This window comes from Plasmodium falciparum (assembly GCF_000002765.6).
Source record: "Plasmodium falciparum 3D7 genome assembly, chromosome: 4".
Lineage (NCBI taxonomy): Eukaryota > Apicomplexa > Aconoidasida > Haemosporida > Plasmodiidae > Plasmodium > Plasmodium falciparum.
The window spans coordinates 1,120,001-1,145,771 of NC_004318.2; the positions used below are offsets into that span (position 1 = coordinate 1,120,001).

The 25,771-nt window shown below is 16.6% G+C and overlaps 6 protein-coding genes and 4 pseudogenes across 6 annotated transcripts in view, besides 4 other annotated features; 6 read left to right on the forward strand and 4 right to left on the reverse strand.

The window, feature by feature from the left end:
* The window catches only part of PF3D7_0424700 (serine/threonine protein kinase, FIKK family), a gene marked incomplete at both ends in the record, with an annotated part of 3,985 nt that extends 1,571 nt beyond the window's left edge, over positions 1–2,414 (forward strand). The window contains 2 exons of the mRNA XM_001351514.1: positions 1–2,182; positions 2,334–2,414. The exon at positions 1–2,182 is cut by the window's left edge and continues 1,205 nt beyond it. Coding sequence (XP_001351550.1) covers positions 1–2,182; positions 2,334–2,414 — 2,263 coding nt within the window. The remainder of the gene's footprint in view (positions 2,183–2,333) is intronic.
* A 1,571-nt stretch (positions 2,415–3,985) lies between these two features.
* On the forward strand, positions 3,986–5,004 carry PF3D7_0424800 (Plasmodium exported protein (PHISTb), unknown function; the record flags this gene model as incomplete). The annotated part of the gene is made up of 2 exons (XM_001351515.1): positions 3,986–4,057; positions 4,132–5,004. The coding sequence occupies 2 exons, from the start codon at positions 3,986–3,988 to the stop codon at positions 5,002–5,004; spliced, it is 945 nt and encodes a 314-aa protein (XP_001351551.1).
* A 2,774-nt stretch (positions 5,005–7,778) lies between these two features.
* On the forward strand, positions 7,779–8,802 carry PF3D7_0424900 (Plasmodium exported protein (PHISTa), unknown function; the record flags this gene model as incomplete). The annotated part of the gene is made up of 2 exons (XM_001351516.1): positions 7,779–7,916; positions 8,089–8,802. The coding sequence occupies 2 exons, from the start codon at positions 7,779–7,781 to the stop codon at positions 8,800–8,802; spliced, it is 852 nt and encodes a 283-aa protein (XP_001351552.1).
* An 857-nt stretch (positions 8,803–9,659) lies between these two features.
* PF3D7_0425000 lies at positions 9,660–10,893 on the reverse strand (annotated as a pseudogene).
* Positions 9,660–10,893: a sequence feature (Plasmodium exported protein, unknown function, pseudogene).
* Positions 10,894–13,231: 2,338 nt separating this feature from the next.
* PF3D7_0425050 lies at positions 13,232–13,681 on the reverse strand (annotated as a pseudogene).
* Positions 13,232–13,681: a sequence feature (Plasmodium exported protein, unknown function, pseudogene).
* Positions 13,682–14,414: 733 nt separating this feature from the next.
* Positions 14,415–15,175, reverse strand: PF3D7_0425100 (Plasmodium exported protein (hyp6), unknown function; the record flags this gene model as incomplete). The annotated part of the gene is made up of 2 exons (XM_001351519.1): positions 14,415–14,954; positions 15,098–15,175. 2 exons carry the CDS (start codon positions 15,173–15,175, stop codon positions 14,415–14,417), a joined length of 618 nt encoding a protein of 205 aa, XP_001351555.1.
* A 1,410-nt stretch (positions 15,176–16,585) lies between these two features.
* Positions 16,586–17,385, forward strand: PF3D7_0425200 (Plasmodium exported protein (hyp15), unknown function; the record flags this gene model as incomplete). Its single annotated transcript, XM_001351520.1, has 2 exons — positions 16,586–16,651; positions 16,759–17,385. 2 exons carry the CDS (start codon positions 16,586–16,588, stop codon positions 17,383–17,385), a joined length of 693 nt encoding a protein of 230 aa, XP_001351556.1.
* Positions 17,386–18,008: 623 nt separating this feature from the next.
* On the reverse strand, positions 18,009–18,559 carry PF3D7_0425250 (annotated as a pseudogene).
* Positions 18,009–18,559: a sequence feature (Plasmodium exported protein (PHIST), unknown function, pseudogene).
* Positions 18,560–21,221: 2,662 nt separating this feature from the next.
* PF3D7_0425300 lies at positions 21,222–22,096 on the forward strand (annotated as a pseudogene).
* Positions 21,222–22,096: a sequence feature (Plasmodium exported protein (PHISTa), unknown function, pseudogene).
* Positions 22,097–23,991: 1,895 nt separating this feature from the next.
* Positions 23,992–24,824, forward strand: PF3D7_0425400 (Plasmodium exported protein (PHISTa), unknown function; the record flags this gene model as incomplete). Its single annotated transcript, XM_001351522.1, has 2 exons — positions 23,992–24,129; positions 24,267–24,824. 2 exons carry the CDS (start codon positions 23,992–23,994, stop codon positions 24,822–24,824), a joined length of 696 nt encoding a protein of 231 aa, XP_001351558.1.
* Between the last annotated feature and the right edge of the window lie 947 nt (positions 24,825–25,771).

Consider the following 25,771-nt stretch of genomic DNA (forward strand, 5'->3'; position numbering starts at 1 on the left):
CCATAAGAGTGATAGTAGCCATAAGAGTGATAGTAGCCATAAGAGCGGTAGTAACCATAAGAGCGATAATAACCACAAGAGTGATAGTAGCCATAAGAGCGGTAGTAACCATAAGAGCGATCATAATCACAAGAGTGATAGTAACCACAAGAGTGATAGTAACCACAAGAATGAAAGTAACCACAAGAATGAAAGTAACCACAAGAATGAAAGTAACCACAAGAATGAAAGTAACCACAAAAATGAAAGTAACCACAAAAATGATAGTAACCATAAGAGCGATAGTAACCACATGAGCGATCATAATCACAAAAGTGATAATAATCACAAGAGTGATCACAATCACATGAGCGATCATAATCACAAAAGTGATAATAATCACAAAAGTGATAATAATCACATGAGCGATCATAATCACAAAAGTGATAATAATCACAAAAGTGATAATAATCACAAAAGTGATAATAATCACAAGAGTGATCACAATCACATGAGCGATCATAATCACAAGAGTGATAATAACCATAAGAGTGATCATAATCACAAGAGTGATAGTAACCACATGAGCGATCATAACCACATGAGCGATCATAACCACAAGAGCGATCATAATCACAAGAGCGATCATAACCACAAGAGCGATAATAACCACAAAAGTGATAGTAACCACAAAAGTGATAGTAACCACAAGAGCGATCATAATCACAAGAGTGATAGTAACCACATGAGCGATCATAACCACATGAGCGATCATAACCACAAGAGCGATCATAACCACAAGAGCGATAATAACCACAAAAGTGATAGTAACCACAAAAGTGATAGTAACCACAAGAGCGATCATAATCACAAGAGTGATAGTAACCACATGAGCGATCATAACCACATGAGCGATCATAACCACATGAGCGATCATAACCACAAGAGCGATCATAACCACAAGAGCGATAATAACCACAAAAGTGATAGTAACCACAAAAGTGATAGTAACCACAAAAGTGATAGTAACCACAAGAGCGATCATAATCACAAGAGCGATCATAAGCACATGAGCGATAATAACCACAAGAGCGATAATAATCACAAGAGCGATCATAATCACAAGAGCGATAATAATCACAAGAGCGATCACAATCACAAGAGTGATAGTAATCACAAGAGTGATAGTAACCACAAGAGTGATAGTAACCACAAGAGTGATAGTAACCACAAGAGTGATAATAACCATAAGAGCGATCATAATCACAACAGTGATAGTAATCACATGAGCGATCATAACCACAAGAGCGATCATAACCACAAGAGCGATCATAATCACAAAAGCGATAATAACCACAAGAGCGATAATAACCACAAGAGTGATCATAATCACAAAAGTGATCATAAAAAAAATAATAACAATAATAAGGATAATAAAAATGACGATAATGATGACAGTGATGCAAGCGATGCAGTTCATGAAGATATTGAGTTACTTGAGTCTTATAGTGATTTGAATAAATTTAATGAGATGTTAACAGAACAATTAAATAAAAATAAGGATGGATATGTTGTTTTGGTTACTGAATTATTTGGTGAAGATCTTTTTCAATATATTAATAAAAGGAATGAAAATGAAGATACGCGTGTAAGAGATGAAGATAAAAAAATAATTATGTTTGAATTTTTAAAGTTATTAATAAAATTACATAATGCAGGATTGGTACATCTTGATATATCTCCTGAAAATATATTGATAGAAAATAATGGTGAGTTACGCTTATGTGATCTAGCTAAATGTGCTCCAATGTATACACACAATTTAAGACATATTAAAGGAAATGGAAACGATTTGTATTCATTTCAATCTTGTCAACCTTGTGTTGGAAAAATCCCATGTATTCCAAAAGAGTGTTGGGATATTATTAGAGAACATATAAAATTAAAAATAGATAATCCTTTTGAACATTTATCAACTATTACTGATCAAGAAGAAAGAAAAAAATATTATTTTGATGTACATTGTGTAGATAAATATATGCTTGGTATATTTTATATATGGATATGGAATTTAAATTATATATGGAAACGAGCTGACCCACCAAATGATAGAACATTTAATAATTTCTTAAAATATAATTTAAATATAAATGTATTTCAGTTAGCCAAACAATGGCCAAAAGGTCTCAAAGATATAATTAACGTAAGATATATAAGAAAAAAAAAAAAAAAAAAAAAAAAATAATAATAATAATAATGATGTTTTATATAGTATGTGCATAGTGAATGTTTTTTTTTTATATTTTAATACATGAAATGATATATATATATATATATATATTTTCTCTTTATAGAAATTATTAAGCCTAGAAAGTAGAATGAAGACAGACTTAAATGAATTAACTGAACATCCATGGTGGATTAATGAAGATTAATTTTAATTTTTTAAGTATTATATGAATATTTATTATTAGTAGACTTTATATATAACAATAAATATTGACACGTGCAATATTAAAAAAAAAAAAAAAAAAAAAAAAAAAAAAAAAGAATTAAAAAGGAATGTTTTATTGTTTAGGACTATATGGAAAAATAATAATATATATATGTTTCCACATTAAAAAGGAACAACCATATATATAGAAAAAGTTTATGTCTTTTTTTATTGTAAGATTTTTTTTTTTTTTTTTTTTTTTATTACAAATTGAATAATTTTTAATTAACAGTGTTATATTTTATTTTTTTTTTGTTGTTTTTCCTACATATTTATTTTATTATATTTTATTTTTTTTGTTGTTTTTCCTACATATTTATTTTATTATATTTTATTTTTTTTGTTGTTTTTCCTACATATTTATTTTATTATATTTTATTTTTTTTTGTTGTTTTTCCTACTTATTTATTTTATTATATTTTATTCTTTTTGTTTTTTTTTTTGTTTTGTATTTAATATATATTTTTTTTAAATAGTATATTTTATTATTGTTAATAATGAATTATATCTTTTTTTTTAATTTATTATTATTATTATTATTATTATTTCTTTGATATATTCTTTAAATTATTTTAATTTATACATTTTTTAAATTTTATAATATATAGAAAAAATAAATCAAAATTTTATATATGTAGACAAATTTCATATATTTTAATAAACTATAATTAAACATTTATTTAAATTTCTTTTTTCCTTTTTTATATATAAAATTGAAGTATAAAATTCGTATATAAAATAAATAATATTATTAATTTCTAAAATAAAGGAATACTAAAAAGTCTCTATCTATATATGCTTTCTGTAGAATTTAATATATTGAATATATTATGTATATAATATATATATATATATATATATATATATATATATGTAAAATGTATATATGATTTTTATTATTAAGAAATGTTCTTATTTTAAGAACATGCGTCTTTTATTTTTATCTTATCTATATATTATTTATAATTTAATCTTAAATAACATTTAATTAAAAGAAAAAAGAAAAAAATTATATATAAAATAATTATTATATTTTACTATTTATTATTTAAATTAATAAATATTTTAAAAACATTTATATGTTTTTTTATAAGGTTATTACTTTTTTTCTTAATATATGATATTTTGTAGTAATATGTAAGATTATTGAAAATACATATTTATTTATTGTATATTTATTATTATATATTATAATTTAAATTTTAATCTTATTGTGTTTTTCTATTAATTTGTTTTTCTTTTTGTTTTTACTTATTTGTAACCTTTAAAATCTTTATTATAATTTATAAGAATTTGTTTATATTATATATAATATTAATATAGAAAAATATATAATAAAATAAATTAATAATTTTTGATATTAATTTGTTTATAAGCAATTTGGATATTTATAAATATACAAAATAAAATTATAATTCTAATATATATGTTTTTTTTTTTTTCTTATATATATTATTACATTTATATTTTAGTTATTCCCTTTTTTTTTTTTTTTTTTTTTTTTTTTTAAAAATGAATATATTTAAATATTACAACATTTATTTACCACTATCTGTTCTGGGATTTGTACATATCGAAGTAAAGGTAAGTTAATATTGTAATATCTTATAATATATATATATATATAATACGTTAAATATATTTTATTTTTTATACAGTCTAATAATGATGTCTTAAATAATTCTTTGTCCTCAATTTCATTTAATAATTATATATTTGGAAGGATCTTGTCTACCAATGAATCAGCCGATGTTGTTGTTGAGAAACCAATGGAAGAAAAGTTGAATAACACGAATGAAAATATTGATGAGACACATGAAGAATCAGATCCTTCTAATAGTACAGAAGAAACAGTAAAAAAATGTATAAGTAATATACTTGATATGACTTGTGATTCAAGGGGACATGCCTTAATACTTGCTAACAACATATTAAGATCACAGAACGTTAATGAGGAGGTTATCATATTAAATGAGCATGATTTATTAAGTCAATTTCTTAATGGAGATGTATCAAATATATTCAGTGATAATAAATCAATATTTAAAGATTTATTGGATAAAGATATATGTTCTACATATGAAGTTAATTTTGATCAAAATAGTAAATGCACATTGTTAACAAACAAAAATGATTTACAAATAAGTGAAGACATATTATTATTGGGAAATGAATCTGAAGAAACCAATAAATTATTAGACCTATGGAAAAGGGTGATGAAAAATGAAGAAAGCAAACTTTATCTTTTAAAAAGAAATTTATATCAACAACATTTGAAACTAAGAAATAGAAGTAGATTATCACATGATAAATTGAATAACATATTAAATGAATGTAATGTGCTAGTTAAGAAATATAATAATAATTATGATAAGACTATTAATAACATTTTTAAAGAATGGTCAACTGTTACTCCTCATAATATATTTGAATTTAAATTATTTATAAAGGCTTGTAGATTAACATGGAGAAAATCAATAAAAAATTTACACGCAGAATATACAGAATTATTAAAAAGGTCGTTTAATTAAAGTATGGAAAGGAATATAAATTAATACTTTCATTGTGTAAATATATGATGTATATGTATATATATATGTAGTATCATCTTATACCTTATAAAAAATGAAATATATTATATGTATATAAATAATTATTTATTTATTATTATTTTGCTTTGAAGAAAATAAAAAAAATATATATATATATATATATATATATATTTATATTTATTTATATTTATATAATTTTTCTTAATTTGAAAGCTATAATAATGAAACTGTAATTTTGCATTAGTAACAAATAAATGAAATTAATATAAAAGTAACTGTAGTATTATATATATTACACATGATATTAAAATGGAACATATTAATATATATATATATATATATATATATATATATATTGTTTATTATGAAAATGATAAGCATGTAGTATTAAGGATGAATATAAACAATTAAAATTATATATTTTTTTTGTTAATATATATTATATAAATATTATTATTATTGAAAAAACATCACATATATATAACATAAGGAAATACACACATATATAAGTATATAACAAATATATATAATATGAAATATTATATTATATATAAATGGAAAAAAATGTGAAAATAAAATAATATAAGGAATAAAAAAGAAATATTGAATATATCTCATTATATTTTTATAGAAATATATAATATGATTAAGGTTCATTTTGAAATATAATTATTCTAAAAAATATTTTTATGAAAATTATTTTTCAGAATAGTAATATATATATATATATATATATATATATATTGTGTTCTAAATATTTATTAATTTTATGTTTATTTTATTTTATTTTTTTATAATTATTATAAATTAGAGCATTTCATATGTCTATGGTTTTAATTATATACTATATAAGAGAATCACATAATATGATTATAATATAGATACGTGTTTATAATAACTTATGAATAATATTATTTTTACGTCTAAATATGTTATATTGAATGAACAGAAATACGTTTTATGAATATATATATTTTATTTTATTATTCTTGAAAGTTTAATTTTTTTTTTTTTTTTGTGTGATATGTACCAATATAATAGGAGTGTATATAAAAAGAATATGTAATATATTTTATGGAATATGATAATAATTTTTAGAAGAAATATATAAATTATATATAATGAATAAATAAACCTACGTCTAATATATATAATATTTTATTATAAGGTAATTAAATTTATTCATTTCATTTATTATACTTATTAAATATTTTTAATTTTGATAATATATTCAAGTTTAAATATACACATGTTGTATTATATAATATATTAAGAATAAATAGAAAAAAAAACATCCTTATAATTCCATTTTCGTAAAAAATAATATTTGTATTATTATTATAATGTATTTTAAAAATATATTATCCTTTTTTCTATGTATATATTTTAATATGGATATTTAAAATATTTTTTTTAATTTATTTTTAATATCCTCTTTGTATAAATATATTATAGTAATATCTTTGTTGTTTAATAGGGCTAAATATATTTATGATTAGTATAATAACAACATGTTACCAATATTTGATTATATATATATATATATATATATATGTATGAATTATATTGTTTAACTACCTTATTATATATTTTTCATTTACGTATGTTGAAAAAAAAAAAAAAAACTTCTGATTATCTTTTAAATATAAAATTTATTGTACATTATATATAATATATATGGAATAATAAAAAAATATATATTTTAAAGATATTCTTTATTATAGTTTTAAATATAATATAGAATTTTATAATTTTGATAATAATTTTTACTTATTCAAAAATGAATATTTTTTGTAATATTGTATTTAAGAAGGAAAAAAATATTTTTTGATATATTTTTTAAGTGTGGATATATATAATTCAAAGATGTTTTTATAACTATAAATTTTTACAAAATGTAAGAAAATTATTATATAGTAAAAAATTATATAAATATATTATATATTTTGCAAATACAAATATTATATAATTTCATGTTAAAAGAAAAAAAAAAATATATATATATTTTATATTTAAAAAAAAAAAAAAAAAAAAAAAAAACAATAAAAAATAAAATAAAATAAAATAAAAAAGATGAAAATTGGGTATATTTAATATAAAAGATTAATATTATTTTATAATAAATTTCATAAAAATAGTCTAAAAACATTGCAGATTAATATTTTAATATAGAGTCTCATACTTATAATGAAAAAATGGTTAATATAAAAATACATATTGGAATATATATATATATATATATTTTTTTTTTTTTCATTTTAAAAGTATTATTTATAATAGGACAATATTAAAATATATGCATGGAAATATTATTTTGTATTTTCTTCATATCTTATATATATATAAATAATGAATTTTGTATTATAGTATAAATTTTGAGAATATTTTATATAAAGAAATAAAATATATATAATTATTTAAATTTATAAAAATCATAATAAAACGATCTATTCATGAAATTTATTGTAATATTCTTGAATTTATGATTTGTACATTTATTTAAATATATAAAAGAAAATATTATATATTTTTTTATTTAAATATTTTTTATTCCTTTTTATGTATTTCTTATATTTCATTATATATATATTATAAAAAAAAAATATATAAATATAAATATAAATATATAAGATAGCTTATTTATAAATTTGAATTATTTTTATATTTTATAATATAAAATATAATATATATTATTATTTGTTATAATTCTATTCTATATATATTAATCAAAAAAATAATAAAGTCATTAAAATATGAATAATAAAAAGAATTGTACTATTTTTCCCGTTTATCGTTCTAATGAGATCCAGAAAGGAACATTGTATTATATCTCATTTAAATTACTTTGCTTAAGTTTATATATAATTGGATTTTATTATGTTTTGTTAAATGTAAGTTGATAATATATATTTATTTAGTATAAAATATGTATTATATGTATTATATGTATTATATGTATTATATGTATTATATGTATTATATGTATTATATGTATTATATGTATTATATGTATATATGTTATATATATATATATATATATATATATATTTTTTTTTTTTATAGAATTCTTTAGAAAATGGCAGCTTAGAAATATCTAAAAATTGTAATATATATAAACGAAATTTAGTTCAGGTAGAAAAAAGTAAGGGGCAAAAAAGTAAAAAACATTTAAAACATAGAAAAGATGTGAATAAAACAAAAGACAATGAAAATAATATAAAAGGCAATGCACAACAAGTAGATGAAAATAAAAATAGTATTAAAAATAATGGTGAGAATAGTAATGTGGAAAAGAAAAGTAATGTTTCTACATGTAATATAAATTATAATGATATGTCAAAGAATTTAACAGAAACTGAATTATATGAGGTTTTAAATTCATTTGAAGAATGTCCACCAAACGACGATCTTAGAAATATATGGAATCATTCACTTGCTGTCGCAAAAGAAGGTTTTGATAATATATTGAAAGAGTTAAAGGGAAAAATACAAAATTATTTAGATAATGATATTCAATTGAAAAATGGAAAACTCCTATATAAGGATACATGGGATAGAATTGTTTTGAAATTTTGTAGAACTGTAGCAATAGAAGAGGCAGAATACACTAGAAAATTTTATAGCTTAATTAATGATAAACATACAATTAATGACGTGGTAAAATTGATTTATTCATTCATAGAAAATTTTAATACATTAAAAGAGGAACTACATGAAAATTGCGAAAAGGAACTCTTAGAAAATGTTAATAAAATTGCTAATCGTAAAAAGTATTAATTATAAGAATTAAAAGAAACAAAATTTTAATTATATTATATATAGCATGAATAGAAAAAAAAATATTCTAATATGTTTATTTAATAATAAATATTTATTTATTATATATATATATATATATATATATATATATATGTAATATATATTTCTGTTTCCATTCTATATTTTTTTGGAGCTAATATATACAAATTTACATGTTTAAAATTTTGTATAACTATTTAATTATATTATATAAATTAAAAAAAATAATAAGTGAGATATGTTAATGTGTAATATTTCGTATGTTTGTTTGTTTATTTTTTTTTTTTTTTCATGAAATTTTTTTTTTTTTTTTATATGTATCATTATATATAATAATAGTAATAAAATATATATAATAAACATTTATGAGCATAAAATACAAAAATATTAATATTTTAATAATTGTAACTTGCTTGTTTTTTTCTTTTTGTTGAAAAAATTTACCAAGATATATTTAAGATTATATCAAAGTTATATATAGATAATTATATTATTTTGTTCCTTGTTGTATGATAGAATCTGAGGAATCTTTTGTGAAACATATTTTTAAGAAATGTATATAAATAAATAAATATATATATATATATATATATAATTGAATTATATGGTGAATAGAGAAATTTTAAGTGTATGTTAATATATTATTGAATATTAAAAAATTTGTATTTTATTTGATTTTGTGTTACATTAATTAATTTATCAAGAAATTATTTTACATAAAATAAAAATTGTGTGTTGTAATTAACAGGAAATATATTATATTTCATTTCTTATCTTTTAGGGTGTAATTATATTAGAAAGGTTTATATAATTTATCATATATATAAAGAAAAAAATTATTTTATTTTATTTTTTTTTTTTAAAAAAAGTTCAATAGGTGTAATTACTTTTTGCACACGTTCATTTTCTAAAATTTCTGATTTTTTAATTAAGAAATATATGAATATGATAAGTACTATAACAAGTATAATAATTATAATCGATGTTACAACAATTGTATCCACATCAGGAGATGCAAGAGGTACCTCACATGTTGTATTGATGGCAGTAAGTTTAGATGCGGCTTTTAGATAATAAGCTTGAGAAATTTGAGCAGCTTTAGAAGCACATGAATCTTTTATAGAAATAGACTTAGCACACACTGAAGGTGTTGCTACGATAAAATGTAGAGATTTTGAAATTCCTGAAATTATTCCTATCCCCATTGTATATCCTCCAATTTGATATATTTTTTAACTTTCTCTTCCATTATATCATTAAATGAATTCCATAATTCGAAAAATGTTTTTCTTTTTAAATAAATGTTCAAAACATTTTGGAAATGCTAATTCTATATCTAGAACATGATTTTTAATTTCAATTAAGTAATTTTTTATATGTAATAGTATATTATATATAATACTTTCATTTTTGAATTTTTCAATTTTCAACTTTTTGTCCATTAATTTTTTCTTTTCTATTTGTTCCTTTACATATTGTTCATATGATTCTAATATGTTTTTTCTTTTTTCCTCTAAGAAAAGTTTGGTGAGTTCATAATCTATTAATTTATCTCTTTTCCAGTGGTAGCTTTTTATTTTATCCTTTACAATTTGATCTTTTAATATTGAGATTTCTTTCAATTCATTTTTTTATATATTTTTCGCATAATGTTCTAGCATCGAATATTTCTCTTTCTAATTTTTCAATTTCGTGTTTAGTTTTATTATCGTCGTTTTTATTTTTGAATTTCTTTTTAAGGAATTTAATTTTTTTTTAATTTATCCTTTATTATTTCATCTTTTGTTAGTTGAATTTGTTGTAATTGATCTCCTATATAGTCTAATGTAATAATATCGGATATTGTTGCGATTGGTTTTTTATTAATTGCAGCATTTTTGGAATTATTATTATTAGTTCTAGGAATGTTCTACAAATAATTAAATTTTATATTTTCTGAATTATATTTTTATTTTATTTTACATATAAATACATGTACATAAATATTATTTTTATTTTACCGTATGTGATGATATAAATGTATCTAAAAAGAGTTAAAAAAAATAATATATTAAAATAAATAATGTTCATGTTAAATTATTTATCAGATTATTATTTGTAAATAAATATATTATAACAAATGCATTCATGGTGTAATATAAACCAGAATATTTATATAATAATTAGTTTTTTTTTATAATTGATTTACTTAAGATGTATATTTTAAGAATTGTTCATATTTTATGATAATTTAATGTGACACTCATTTACACATAACAAGCATCAATATATATATATATATATATATATATATAAACTGAAAGAACGAAATAATTAAATTCTTTATGATATATTTTTTTACATGTGAAAAACCTTAATAAGTGTTTTATCTTGATATATGATATATTGAATTAATTATAAATAAATGTATTCTTTATATATAAATCTTTTTTTTAGCACCCTATCTATCTACATGTATATATTAATTAAGAAATATAATATCATAGTATATTAAATATAGTATAAGAGTGTATTTTTAATATATAGATATGTATTATTATTATTTTTTTCTTATAGTTATGTTTTGTTAAGCATTTAAGTAGGAATATAATATAATATAATATTTAAATTATTTAATAAATATAGATATAACTTGTAACACCTTATGAATTATATAAGATATCAACATTTACTATTTTTCTTATTAAAAGAGCCAAATGATATTATTAAAAGTAAAGTTTAAATAATACACATTTAAATATGTTGAGCTTAAAAGTATATATTGTTATAACAAATATAATATAATTTCAACTATAACTTAAAAGCCTTAGATCTGTGTATTATATATATTATAAATTATATTTATTTCTTCATAAATAATTAAGAAAAAGTTTTGATATCATAACTAGTTATTATTATATTATTTTATTTTTAGGAATATCAAAATATGTTATGAATAGTCATATTATTCATTATATATTATAATAATAAAAAATATATGTAATTTTATCATTACAATAGAAACATAATCATAATATAAAAAATTATATTATGTAAGTATTATAATCCATAAAATTGTAAATGGATTTTCCTAATATTAATATGAGGTGATATATTATTAGATCATTTTTATTGATAATACATGTATCAATATATATATATATATATAAATTAATATTTTATTTATTTTATCAAATTATAAATATGTTTATAAAATATTTTTAATATATAAATTTAATATATATTATATTAATTATTGTTACTATTAGTACACGAAAGTGCTCAGGGATTATATTAAAGATATTTTAATTATATTATATGGATGAATATAATAGATTATTATATATAAATATGTTATAATCTGATTAGGATATATATATATATTTAAAGAAAATATAAATAATTATAATTTCCATAAGTATAATATTACACATGAACAAATTATATATATTTATTTACTTATATTTCTATTCTATGTAAAAATATGTAATATATAATTATTTAAAAAATTTTAAATAGTTTAGTTTATTAAATAAATGTTATAACATCTTTAATATATATATAATAATATTGTATAAATTATAATTATTGATCTTGGGAATATTAAACATATATTATTTTTTTTTTTATATACATTTATATTTTAGATTGAATTAAAATGTTATTATTATTTTTATAAATTTAAGAAAAAGTAGTTATATTAAAAAATTTATTTATTTATTTATATATGACGTTAACAATTAAATTGAATTTTTCATTATATAAAATATAATATATATTTTTTATTATATGTAAAACACATTGTTATTTATTATTAAAATTAATGATATAATAAAGCGTATCTTGTTCCTTTACTATAAGATGTTATATAATAATACATTATAAATAATTAATAGTAAATTTTATATTTATTAAAATGAAATTATATTTTATATTGAATTATAGCATTATTATATATATATATATATATATATATATGTTATGTATTTTATTGTTTAAATATTTTGTGTCTATAAAATCAATTAAATTATAAATAACAATTTATATTATATAAATTTTTTTTTTTTTTTTTTTTTTTTTTTTTTTTTTTTGTTAATTATTATATAATTACAAAACATGTTATGCTCTTAATAGATGTATTTTAGTAGGGTTATAATTTAAATGAGAAAGAAAAAAATTATTATTAACACTATTATTTACCATAAAAATATTGAATATTTTAATAAATGTAGACAAGGGACATTTAATATTATATTATTACAAAAATGGTTTCAATTATAATAGAAAAATATATATTTTGTCTATTAAAATAAATATTTTATTTTAATACACACAAGTTATATAATCACAAAATATAATTGTTATGTATATATTTGTAACAAAATTTGTATTATTATATGATTCTTTTATCTATTTTAAAAGATTCATATTAATATGTATACAAATTTAAAAATCTTCTAATAAGACAACCTGAAATGGGTATTTTAATTAAAAGACAAGTATTAAAAAGATATGCCGAGTTAACTACCGTATGATCTAATAAGGATGAATTCTTTTTTTTATATATGTAAATTTACTAATTTGTCAATAAATATGTTATCGAAAATATCTAATAAGAGTAAGGCTCTTTTATAAAAAGGCTTTTCATTTGTTTTGATAATATCTTTCATTTCTTCATCATACCATTCTGGTAGATCTCCTAAGGTTTCTTTTTTTTTTTTTTTGGTTCATCATATTTTATGGCTTCTACTTCATTTATGTTGTTTTTATCATTTGAATATTTCTTATTACATGTTTTTGACTTTACATTTCCTACGTCTGTTCAATTTTTATGCAATGTTTTATTAATATTTGATGAGTGTAAAAGTTTGTTTTTTCGCTAGATCTATAAGAATTTTATAAGGCCCTATTTCTTATATGATTAAGTTACTTTAATATTTACATTTGCATAATGAATAGATGAATATACGAAATATCTTTGAAAAAATAAAAAATAAAAAAAAATTAATAAAGGTAATAAATATAAAGAAATTGAATATATATATATTATGATGAATTAAAAAATATATAATATTGTATATTGGAACATTGATTAAATATATATATTATATATTTCTTATTAAATATGTATAAATATGCGAGGAAAATAAATGGAAAAAAAAAAAAATAATAATAATTATTAATGATTGGAATATACTAATTTTTTTCAACTACATCATTACATTGAAATATTATTATATATAATACAATATATATATATATAGAAGGTGTATGATAAAAGTTGTTAATTTATTAAATATATAAGAATTCTTATATTCTTATTTAATGGTTTGTTTTTTAGATTATTTAATTAATTAAAATATAAATATTTATAAAAATATTAAGGGTATAGTATATGAAGTAATTCTTCTAAAAAAAAAAAAGATTGAATTATATGAAAATGTTATTTAATTTCTATTAATATTGTATAATATTATAAATATTATACAAATAGAAAATTTACATATATATAATATCATTATAAACTATTATTGAATTTATATTTTAATATTATAAAATTATATACTGATTTTGAATTGAATATATTTTTTTCTTCATCTTTTTTTTGTTTATTATTGTGGTGAATGAAAAAAATTAATGCGCTTACAAAAATATGAAAATATTGGTATAGCTAAAATTAAAGAACCACAAAGTGCTAGAGAGTTATCAATTACATCTTCTTTTAATTCTGATTTTTTATTATGTATATTTGCATCTATTAACTTGTCTATAAAAATATTATCAAAGGCTTCCAATACAAGTTTTGCTTTTTTAAAAAAAGTTTTTTTTTTATTATTATTATTTATTTCTTTCATGTCTTCATCATATTCTTTCAGCAAATCTTCCAAAGTTTCTTCTCTTTTAGTTATATTATAATTGTTAGTATTTTCTGAATTATTATTATTTGATTCATTTTTTGAAGTTCTTAACAATTCTGTTTGAGGTGAACTAATTTTATTTTTTTCATTATCATGAGTATTTTTATTTATTTGTGAGTCCTTTAATTGTGACTTACTATTATATATTAACATTTCTGTTAATGTTCGTTTTATAACTAAACTAGATACCATATTAAAATTGTATATTTCATAATTTATAATATTTATTAAATGCTGAAATAAAAAAATATATATATATATATATAAATAAAGTAATAAAAATATACTAAAGTGTTTTATATGAAAATATCTTAATATAAAATATATAAATATTTTATGAAAAAAAAAAAAAAAAAATATAGTATTTATATACTTACCTCATTATTAATATATAATGGAAAATTAGAAAGATATATTAATAAAAAATTTGTAAAAAAAATTAAAACTTTTGACATTGTATGAATTTATTTTTATTGATAATTAATATGTAACATATCTATCGTTTTTAATTGTATATTATTATAACATATTTTATATTTAGTAATTGGATAATATGAATAATTATGGTTTATATTAATATTTATTTTTATTTTAAAAATTATTTATTATTACCAAAACAATTATATAATATAAATTTATATTATGATCTATTTTTATATTCTATTTGATAAATTATATATGTTATAATAGGAGTGATAATAAATTTTTTTATTTAAAAAAAAAAAAAAAAAATATATATATATAATATTTCAAAAAAAAATACGTTATATATATTATGCTTCATTTAATATATTGTAGATGCATGCATTAAATATTACAAAAATATGCATATTATATGATATTTCATATTTAACATTTTTTTATTATGAATACCTATATATATAAACATATTTTAATTTAAATTATATGCTCATAATTTAATTTAGGTTAAATAATAAATATTTTGATAAAACATATATTAAATAAGATATATTTTTATATATTACATTGAGATATATATATTTTGTTAAGATTAAAATTATTTAATTTATTATTATTATTTTTTTTTTAATATATAAAAATATAAAATATAATTATATATATAAATGATAAGAATAATTAGTATTAAAAAATATTTTCTAAATAAATGTTTTTGCTAAATATATATGGTAAATTTAATTATTTTAGATTTAAATAAAATATCAATTTATATTAATTCTACATTATCATTCATTTTATTCAGAATATTTATTTATTTCATAATACATGAAAAAATGATATATATATATATATACATTTATTATTGTTTTTGTGATTGTAACATAAAATAGTTATTTATTATAAAAATTAATGAGCTATTTATTTTATGAATTAATATGATATATTATATAATATTTATTACTTAAATTAAATAATAATATTATTATAATATGACTTGATGTTTTTTTATTTATTATATAAATAAAAATATAATTATATATATATATATATATATGTCGGTTACTTTTAAATATTTTTTCTATAAATAGAATTAAACTAAAAATTTCCTTATTATAAGAGTGACTATGATTATTATTTTATATGAATTAAATATATTTTTCTATTATATTAATATATAGAAAATAATATTTATATAATATATATATTTTTTATAATTTATAAATTATCATATTTATAAATGAGGCATGTTTCATTAATAACATGAATTTTTTTTTTTTTTTTTTTTTTTTTTTTTGTCAAGACCATAATTTAAAATAATATAATTTTATGTTTTGTAAAAGTATATATTTATAAAATTTTGTTAAGTTTTAATATTTTATTTATCTTTTAATAAAATGAGAGTTTAAATTATTACATAAAAATATTATGAAATATATAATGTAAGAATGAATTTTTGTTCATTTATTTTTTTATTCACTGTTACATTACGTGTGATACTTGCAACAAAAAAGGTAATATGAAAAAATAATCATAAAAAAAAAAAAAAAAATAAAATAATTGAAGAAAAAGGATTTTATATTATATGGTTATTATTATTTTTATTATTCTTTTTTTTTAGAATATCCATAAAAAGGATTTATATAAAGATAATAATAAAAACAGTTCAAGGGTAAAATGTGCCACAAAAGAACCAGTATATCATGAATTATCACAAAATGATATATTATATGAAAATTTTGTAAAATACGATAAAGAAAAAAACAAAAAGAATGTGGATAAAGGGATAAATGATAAAAATTATTCAAGGAATATATTAAATAATGAGAATTCTGAAGATATATTTGAATCGATTAAAAGGGTAGAATCGTATAATTATGAAAATAATATGGTCAATGAATGTAATGTAATCCCTTCATCAAAATCTTTATTGAAAAAAACTAGTAGGATGACTAGATTTAAGAATAAATTATATAAAATGATTTTTAAAAGAAATAAATTTTGGAGAGTTATTTCAAAAATCATTACAGTTTTGGGAGACAGTGCTATAATTTGTGAAATTATAATGGTTATAGGATATATGCTTAAAATTTGTTTATGTTCATGGGCTTGTGAAATAATTACGGCATCAGGAGGTGCCTTTGGAGCTATTATATTATTAATAATATTAATAATTGCTATAGTTTTTTTACTTGTTACATGGTTATGGTTTCATAAAGATGTGTATTACGAAACACATGAACAATAATTTAATATACAAAATAATTTTTCTTTTTTTTGTACAGAATATATATTTTATAAATATATATATTATTATTAATATATAAATAATTTAATATTTAATATATATTTTTTGCATTTATGTGATAAAATTTATGTTTATTAAAAATTTACAGTAAATGAATTTTAAAATATATATATGATATTATTATTTTATATATGATATTAATATATGTATTTTTATTTTCTCTCTTTATTAATTTTTTTTTTTGTTGTTTTTATCACATATATATTATATATATAATAAAATATATTAAACATTAATTAAGTATATATTCATAATTATTAAAAAGTAATAAAATAATTCTATTTATTTAATTTATAATTAAATAATATAAATAATAAATATATTTTATACAATTCTTGAAGCATTTATATTTTTATATGAAATAGATATATATAAAAATCAAATGCTTTTTTATGATAAATTAAAAAAAAAAAAAGAAAATTATATATTTTTCTGAGTATATAAATTATTATAAAATTATGTAATAAATAAATAAATACATACAAACATACATACATATATATATTATTTATAATAATACTAAATACATTTCATTTTTTCCAAAAGTATATAAGAAATAAAGTTTAATAAAAATCCTTTTTATAATACTTTTTCGGATTTTGTACTATATGTTGAAATTTCGTTTTATATATATTACCTAATTTTTGTTTCATTTCTTCAAAAGTTACAATATAGGAAAATTTATAATTTTATATATTATCCAATGTATGTTCTTGATTTAGTAAACTATTAAATTCATTGGTATATTTTAATTATATATCTAATAATTTTTTACCTATATAATTTGTACATCCATACCATATTTCGTGAAATTCCATGTCAACTAAATATATATTTTTTCATATTTATTTAAGCGTTTCTGAATGATACATTTTAACTCTTTTTTTTCACATATTAAATGATTGATGTCTCAAATTCATAAGTTCATTTTTCGGTGGTGACTTTTTTATATTATTTAACACTTCATATAATTCTTCTTTTGTAAGCTATTCTGATATATCATTATAATTTATATTTTTATTTCTCAATATTCATCTTTTTTCAACTCAGATAATTATTTGAAATATATAAGCGTTTCCATTTTGTTTACTATTCTACGATGAATGAATCGTTCCTAAAAAAAAGAAATGATATACATATGTATATATATATATATATATGTATAAATACTACTATATTATTAATACCGCTATATTTATTAATAAAATCAATACAATAGGTATAACTAAGAACAAAAAATATTTTATATTTTTAGACAAATATATATTTTTTATTTGTCTTTTGTATTAATTATAAAATATTTAAAAATATATTCACACAGAAATAGTAAAAGTTAATAATAATATTTTCATAAATAAATATAAATTTATTTATGTATATATAAGAACAATAATAAAAATAATAATAGTACCAACAAGAAGAATAAAGGAGATAATTTTATATTCATTTTATTTATAAATACAATAAGAAATATATATGTATATATTCATTTATTTATTTTACAAAGACAAAAAATAAACATTATAATAATACGTTTTCCCCTTTATTTGTATTTATTTTATTTTATGTTATTGATTTCTCTTTTTCAAAACTAAAAATTTTAATATTTAATCAATTATATATATATGTATATGTGTATAAAGTTTTAGTAAAAATAAATAATTTATTTTTTTTTAAAGTTAAAATATTAAGGTTTTTTAATATGATATATTATTCTGATATATAATAAGATAGATATAAATAATATAATGAATTTAAAAAATGTATAGAACTAATTATATATTTTATCATAAAAACAATTAAGTAATGTATTTTATATCACTGTAATAATATTATTTATCTTCATGATTTCATAAAATACTATAAAATAATTCAATTTACATTTAGATAATGCTATATAAAGATTATATAAATTTATTTACATATAATAATATAAAATGTGTGTATATATTTTTAAATATATGTTTAAATTAAAATAATAATTTTTTAAATCTACCTATATAGAAATGAATAATAATTATTATATTAAGGTTATACATAAAAAGGCATATAACTATCTCTATATATATTTATAGTAATATTTTATAATTAATAATAGGTAATTCCACATATTAATATTTTAATATATATATATATATATATATCATAATACCATTAAAAAATTAATATAATTTTATATAATAATATATGTAATTATAATTTTGAATATAAAAAGTTAAAAAAAAGTATTATTTTATTTAAAAAATAAATAGTGCTATTTTAATATATATATAATAATAAAAATATTATTATTTTAGATGTTTTTAAAGGACTATAAAAATATATTTGTAATTTCTATATATAGTCTGTAATATATGGATAAAAAAAAAAAAAAGAAAATAAATATACTATATAAAAGATTAATGTATCATCTCCTGTTCTATAAACATATTTAGTATAGATAATATATAATTATTTAAAATGATATAAACAAATATGTATATATATATAATTCATTTATTATATATATTTTAATTTTAATTATATTAGGTCCACTATAATTTAAGAACTACACCATACTATTTAATATTTGTATTAATATATATCTGTGGCTTATTTATGTAATTTTTTTTTTATTATTATTAAAAAAGCTTATAATGTGATTTATGAATGTGTACAATAAAATACATGTTTTTGTTTAATATATAAATAATATATTTTTTTATTAAAAATTAAAATAATTGAAGATAATTAAGAAATTGGGTTTATAATATTCTCTTTATTGAATGAATTAAAGCAACATATTATAAATTAAAATAAATATATAAACATAAATATTTTATGAAAAAAAAGAATAGAACATATTATTATATATATATATATATATATATATATATAATTTAATTATTTCTTTTATTATGTCATTCATGTTATTTATTACACTTTATGAATAACATTATTTTAAATATTTTAACATTGTATATTTTTATTTAATGAGAAAATAAAATACACTACAATCAAAATGAAAATTAGGCTTTTTATAAATAAAAAAATAAATAAATATATATATAATTGAATTATCTCATCTTATGTGTTATTAACGTCATATATTACACTATATAAATATTGATCTTTTGTATATTTTAACATTTAATATTTTTATTTAATGAGATAATAAAATATAATACATTATTAAAAAAGGTCAAATTATATATATTATGAATATAAAAATATTTTTTTGTGTAATTTCTACAAAAATAAATATATACTGAATACATTAATACAAATTGTAGTAAATATAACATATTATGGTGAAAGAATTATAAATATCATATTTAATAAAATTTTTAGTTACATATATAGATTTATATGATTTAATTTTTTATTATAAAATTATAAATTCTTATATTTATTATTATAATATACATTTATGTTTTATCACACAACAATTACATTATAAATGTTATATTTATTTAAAATTATTATTTTTATTATTACTATATATTTTTTTTTTTTTTTTGTAAAAAAAATTATATATATATATATACAAATAAAATAATATTTAATACACACATAATTATAATATAAATTTTGTAGCAAAATTTTGATACTTATTCTTTATTAATAAGAAGAATATATTGTAATAGAAAATTTAATTATCATATATAGTATATTTTATAAAGGAAATTATTATAAAAATATATATTTTTAATTAATTATTACTGAAAATTTTGGCATTAATTTATAATAAAAATTTAAAATCAGAAGAATATAATTTACATTCTACTGACGTAAATATGCAAAGAATGAAATGTAGAATACATTGTAGGTCTTTTATTTTTATGTCATTAGGTTTATGTGTAATTTCGTTATTTTATATATCTTTATCGGTTATTTAATAATATATTTGTAGAATGTTTGTAATAGTTTGTCATAAATATATTTATATATTTGTTTTATATATATAATATTATGTGTAATTAAATTTTTTTCCAGCAAGAAATAATAATTTATTTAATTAATTATTTATTTATTTTTTCTTTTTTTGCTATCTGTTTATTACAGAATGTACATGAGGAAAATATAGTTCCATTCACAAGATATATTGAAATAATACCACGAAATTTATCTGAATTTTGAAAATGAAAATCATAATAATAATATGCAAAGAAAAAATACAATGAACCATTTGGATAAAACAAATGAGAAAATCCCCAATTCATGTAATAATAAAGTAGTTACATTACAAAATAAATGTTACAATGATATGTCAAAGAGTTTAACAGAAAAGAAGTTACGTGAGGTTTTAAATTCATTAGAAGAATGTCCCTCAAAAGAATATCTTATGAATATATGGTCTCACACAGTTGGTGTTGCCAAAGAAGGTTTGGATAATATATTGAAAGAGTTAAAGGAATTAATACAAAAATATTTAGATAATGATATTTATGTAGATACTAATAAATATGGTGCTAATACATTTTTATATGACTATACGTGGAAGGGTATTCTTTTTAATCTTTGTGGAACAGTAGCAAGTGAAGAGGTAAAATACACTAAAAGTTTTCTTAGTTTAATTAATGATAAACATACAATTGATGATATATTAAATTTTATTTATTTATTCTTAGAATATTTTCAAATATTAAAAAAAGAATTACATGAAAAATAACAAATGGAACTCCTACAAAAAATTTCCATAATATTGAATGAAAATTATTAAATTTTATAAAACTTAAAAGGAATATATTTTTAATTATAGTATGTATATAACATTAATATGAAATGTTTTTTTAAATCTATTGATTAATATAAAAATAATTATTTATCACACATATGTATATATATATATATATATATATATATATATATATGTGTAGAATTCTAGTTTTTTTAGGAGAATATACAAAATTATATAGAAATATGTTATTTCATTCTTCGTGTCTGTATTCGAATAAAATTTGTTAAATATATATTTTTTAGTTTTAAGGAAAAATTATTATATTAATCATATAAATGTACGTATATATATTTTTCTTAAATATATTAGAATTATATGTGTTTATGCTCTTATATATATATGTGTCATATTTATTATTTATATAAAATATTACATTAAAATATACATATATAACTATTTGAAGGATTTATTATTATTATAATAATTATATTATTTACAAGACAGATGTTATATAGAACTCTTACACAAAGCTTTTTTAATAAGTATATAATTTTTTTTTTATAGTTAATATAATATACGCTTAAACATATTTATGTTTTATTCATTATATATATATATATTAATTAGCATAGATATTTTAGATATCTTTGAACAATTTAATATTCCTTTGTATAAATATATATTAGTACTTTTTGTTTTTAAATAATGCCAAATATATTTATGAGTACTTCCTTGTTGTCTTGTTATAAGGTGTTATTTTATTTGATTAAATATATATATGATTTATATATATTTTTTTATTTTTTTACATTATGTAATGTTTTTTTTTTGGTGTGTTGAAAAAAGAATTTTTATTATTGTTTTAAATATAAATTTTATTTTATATTAAATAGAATTTTGAGAGAATAATAAAATGTATAATAATTTAAAAGTATTCTATATTATATATTTAATTATAATATATAAAATATTAAATTTTGACAAAAGTTTATTCTTATACAAAAATTATTATTATTTTTTATTTTTTTTTTTAATATTTATTTTAACAAGGAAAGAAAAACATGTTTTTTTTCTTTTAAAGTTTATGTGTTGATATATATCGTGTTATTTTATAAGAATGTTTTATTTTTAGTATATATAAAATTAATATTTAATATATATATATATTATGTTAAATGAAAAATATTTAGATATAAAACAAATATATATAAAAAAAAAAAAAAAAACGAATTGATATATTTAATAATAATAATAATTATTATAATAATGATTTAATAAGTTTATTAATTATAATAGTAAAAAATGAAGATTAATACTTTTATAGAGTTGTTCAGGTGGAAAAATATTAATATAAATGTTGTTTGAAATACATTTGGGTTTTGTAAGTATTAAACATAAATGAATAAGTAAATAAATAAACATATATAATAATGTATATTAAAAAAATATGCATGCAAATATTATTTTGTATTTTTTTTTATATGTATGTAATATATAAATTATGAATTTTGTATTATTGTATAAATTTTTAGAATGTTTTATAAAAAAAAAAAAACATAATTATTTAAATATATAATACTTATTAAATGATTGTTTTATGAGATATTGATAATTTACTTGAATTTGTGGATTTGTAGATTTGTTTAAATAAATATATATATATATATATATAAGTAATATATTTTTTGTTTAATTAAATATTTTATTCTTTTATTTACTTATATTTCAATAAATTATAAAAAAAATTTTAATATAATATAGATATATTATATTATAGATTATTTATAAATTCATTTATTTTTTTAATTGTGAATATATATAAATATTATTATTTGTCGTAATAATATTCCTTATATATTAATGAAAAAAAAATAAAGTTATTTAATATGACGAATAAAAAAAATTGTAGTTTTTTTGCCTTTTATAGTGCTGATGAGAACCAAAAAGGGAAATTAAATTATATCTCGCTTAAATTTCTTTGCTTAAGTTTATATATGATTGGATTTTATTATGTTTTTCTATATGTAAGTTGATAATATATATCTTAACTATTCTTATTATCTATTATTTATTTTTATAAATTAATTTACTCTAAAATATGTATTATATTACATATATGTATGTTATATTATTATTTTTATTTATTATTTTTTTTTTATAGAATTCTTTTGAAAGTGTCAGCTTAGAAATATTTAAAAATTGTAACATTTACAAACGAAATTTGGTTCAGGTAGAAAAAAATAAGACGTCAAAAAGGAAAAAGTATTTAAAACATAAAAAAGAAGATATAGATAAAACAAAAGCCAATGCAAATGATTTGAAATGTAATGAACTATGCCTTGAGGAAAATAAACATAGTATTAATAATGATCTTGGGAAAAGTAATAAGGAAAATGAATGTAATATTTCTACATGTCATATAAATTATAATGATATATCCAAGAATTTAACAGAAACTGAATTACGTGAGGTTTTAAAATCATTTAAAGAATGCCCACCAAAAGAAAATCTTAGAAATATATGGAATCACACAATTGGACTTGCAAAGGAAGGTTTTTATAATCAACTGAAAGATTTAAAGGGATCAATACAAAAATATTTAGATAATGATATTTATGTTGGTGTTCATGAGGATGATGATAAGATATATTTATATGAGCGTATGTGGAATGAATATATTTCGAGATTTTATGAAACAATAATAAATGAAGAGAAATAATACACTAGAAAATTTTATAGTATTATTAATGTTAATCATACACTTGATGACATATTAAATTTTATTTATTCATTCTTAGAACATATTGAATTATTAAAAAAAGAATTATATGAAAAATGTCAAAAGGAATTCTCACAAAAAATTTCAAAAAACGTGAATAAAAAAAAATAATTTTTAAAAATAATTAGAAAAAACGTATATATATTTTTAATTATATTATACCTAAAATATTTTTAGGAAGTGTTTTTAAAATGTGTTGAATTCTATAAAAATAATTATTTATTATATATATATATATATATATATATATATATGTAGAAATCTAAGTTTTTAGTAGAATATACAACATTATTTACATATATATTATTGAATTCTTCATGTCTAAACTTATATAAAATTTATTAAATATATATATTTTATTTTTAAGAATGAATTATTATTTTAATCATATAAATTTATGTATATATTTTTCTTAATTATAGTAGAAATATAAGTGTAAGTGTTCTTACATATATATTTGTATATATTTATATCAAAAAATAAAATAATTACAATATATTTATTATAACATTTTTTAATAACATAGTATATATAATATATTGTGAAATAGACATACTTATTAAAATATATATAATAAACCATAAACATTTTATTATTTTATGAAATGAATATGAATAAAATATTGGAATATAATATTCTAAATACTTCAAATAATAATTATATATATAAATATATTATATTAATTTTTCATTTTGTGTTTTTTTTTTAAATTAAAGAATGTAATATGTTTTATTTTTTTCGATTATATTCTTCTATGCAAAATATTAATTCTTTAAATTTTTTAAAAATTGTGTTTAATTTTGTTTTTTTTTAATTCAATTGAAATATTTGAACGTTTTATATAAATAGAACATTATTATATATATTATATGAATTGCATATATTTG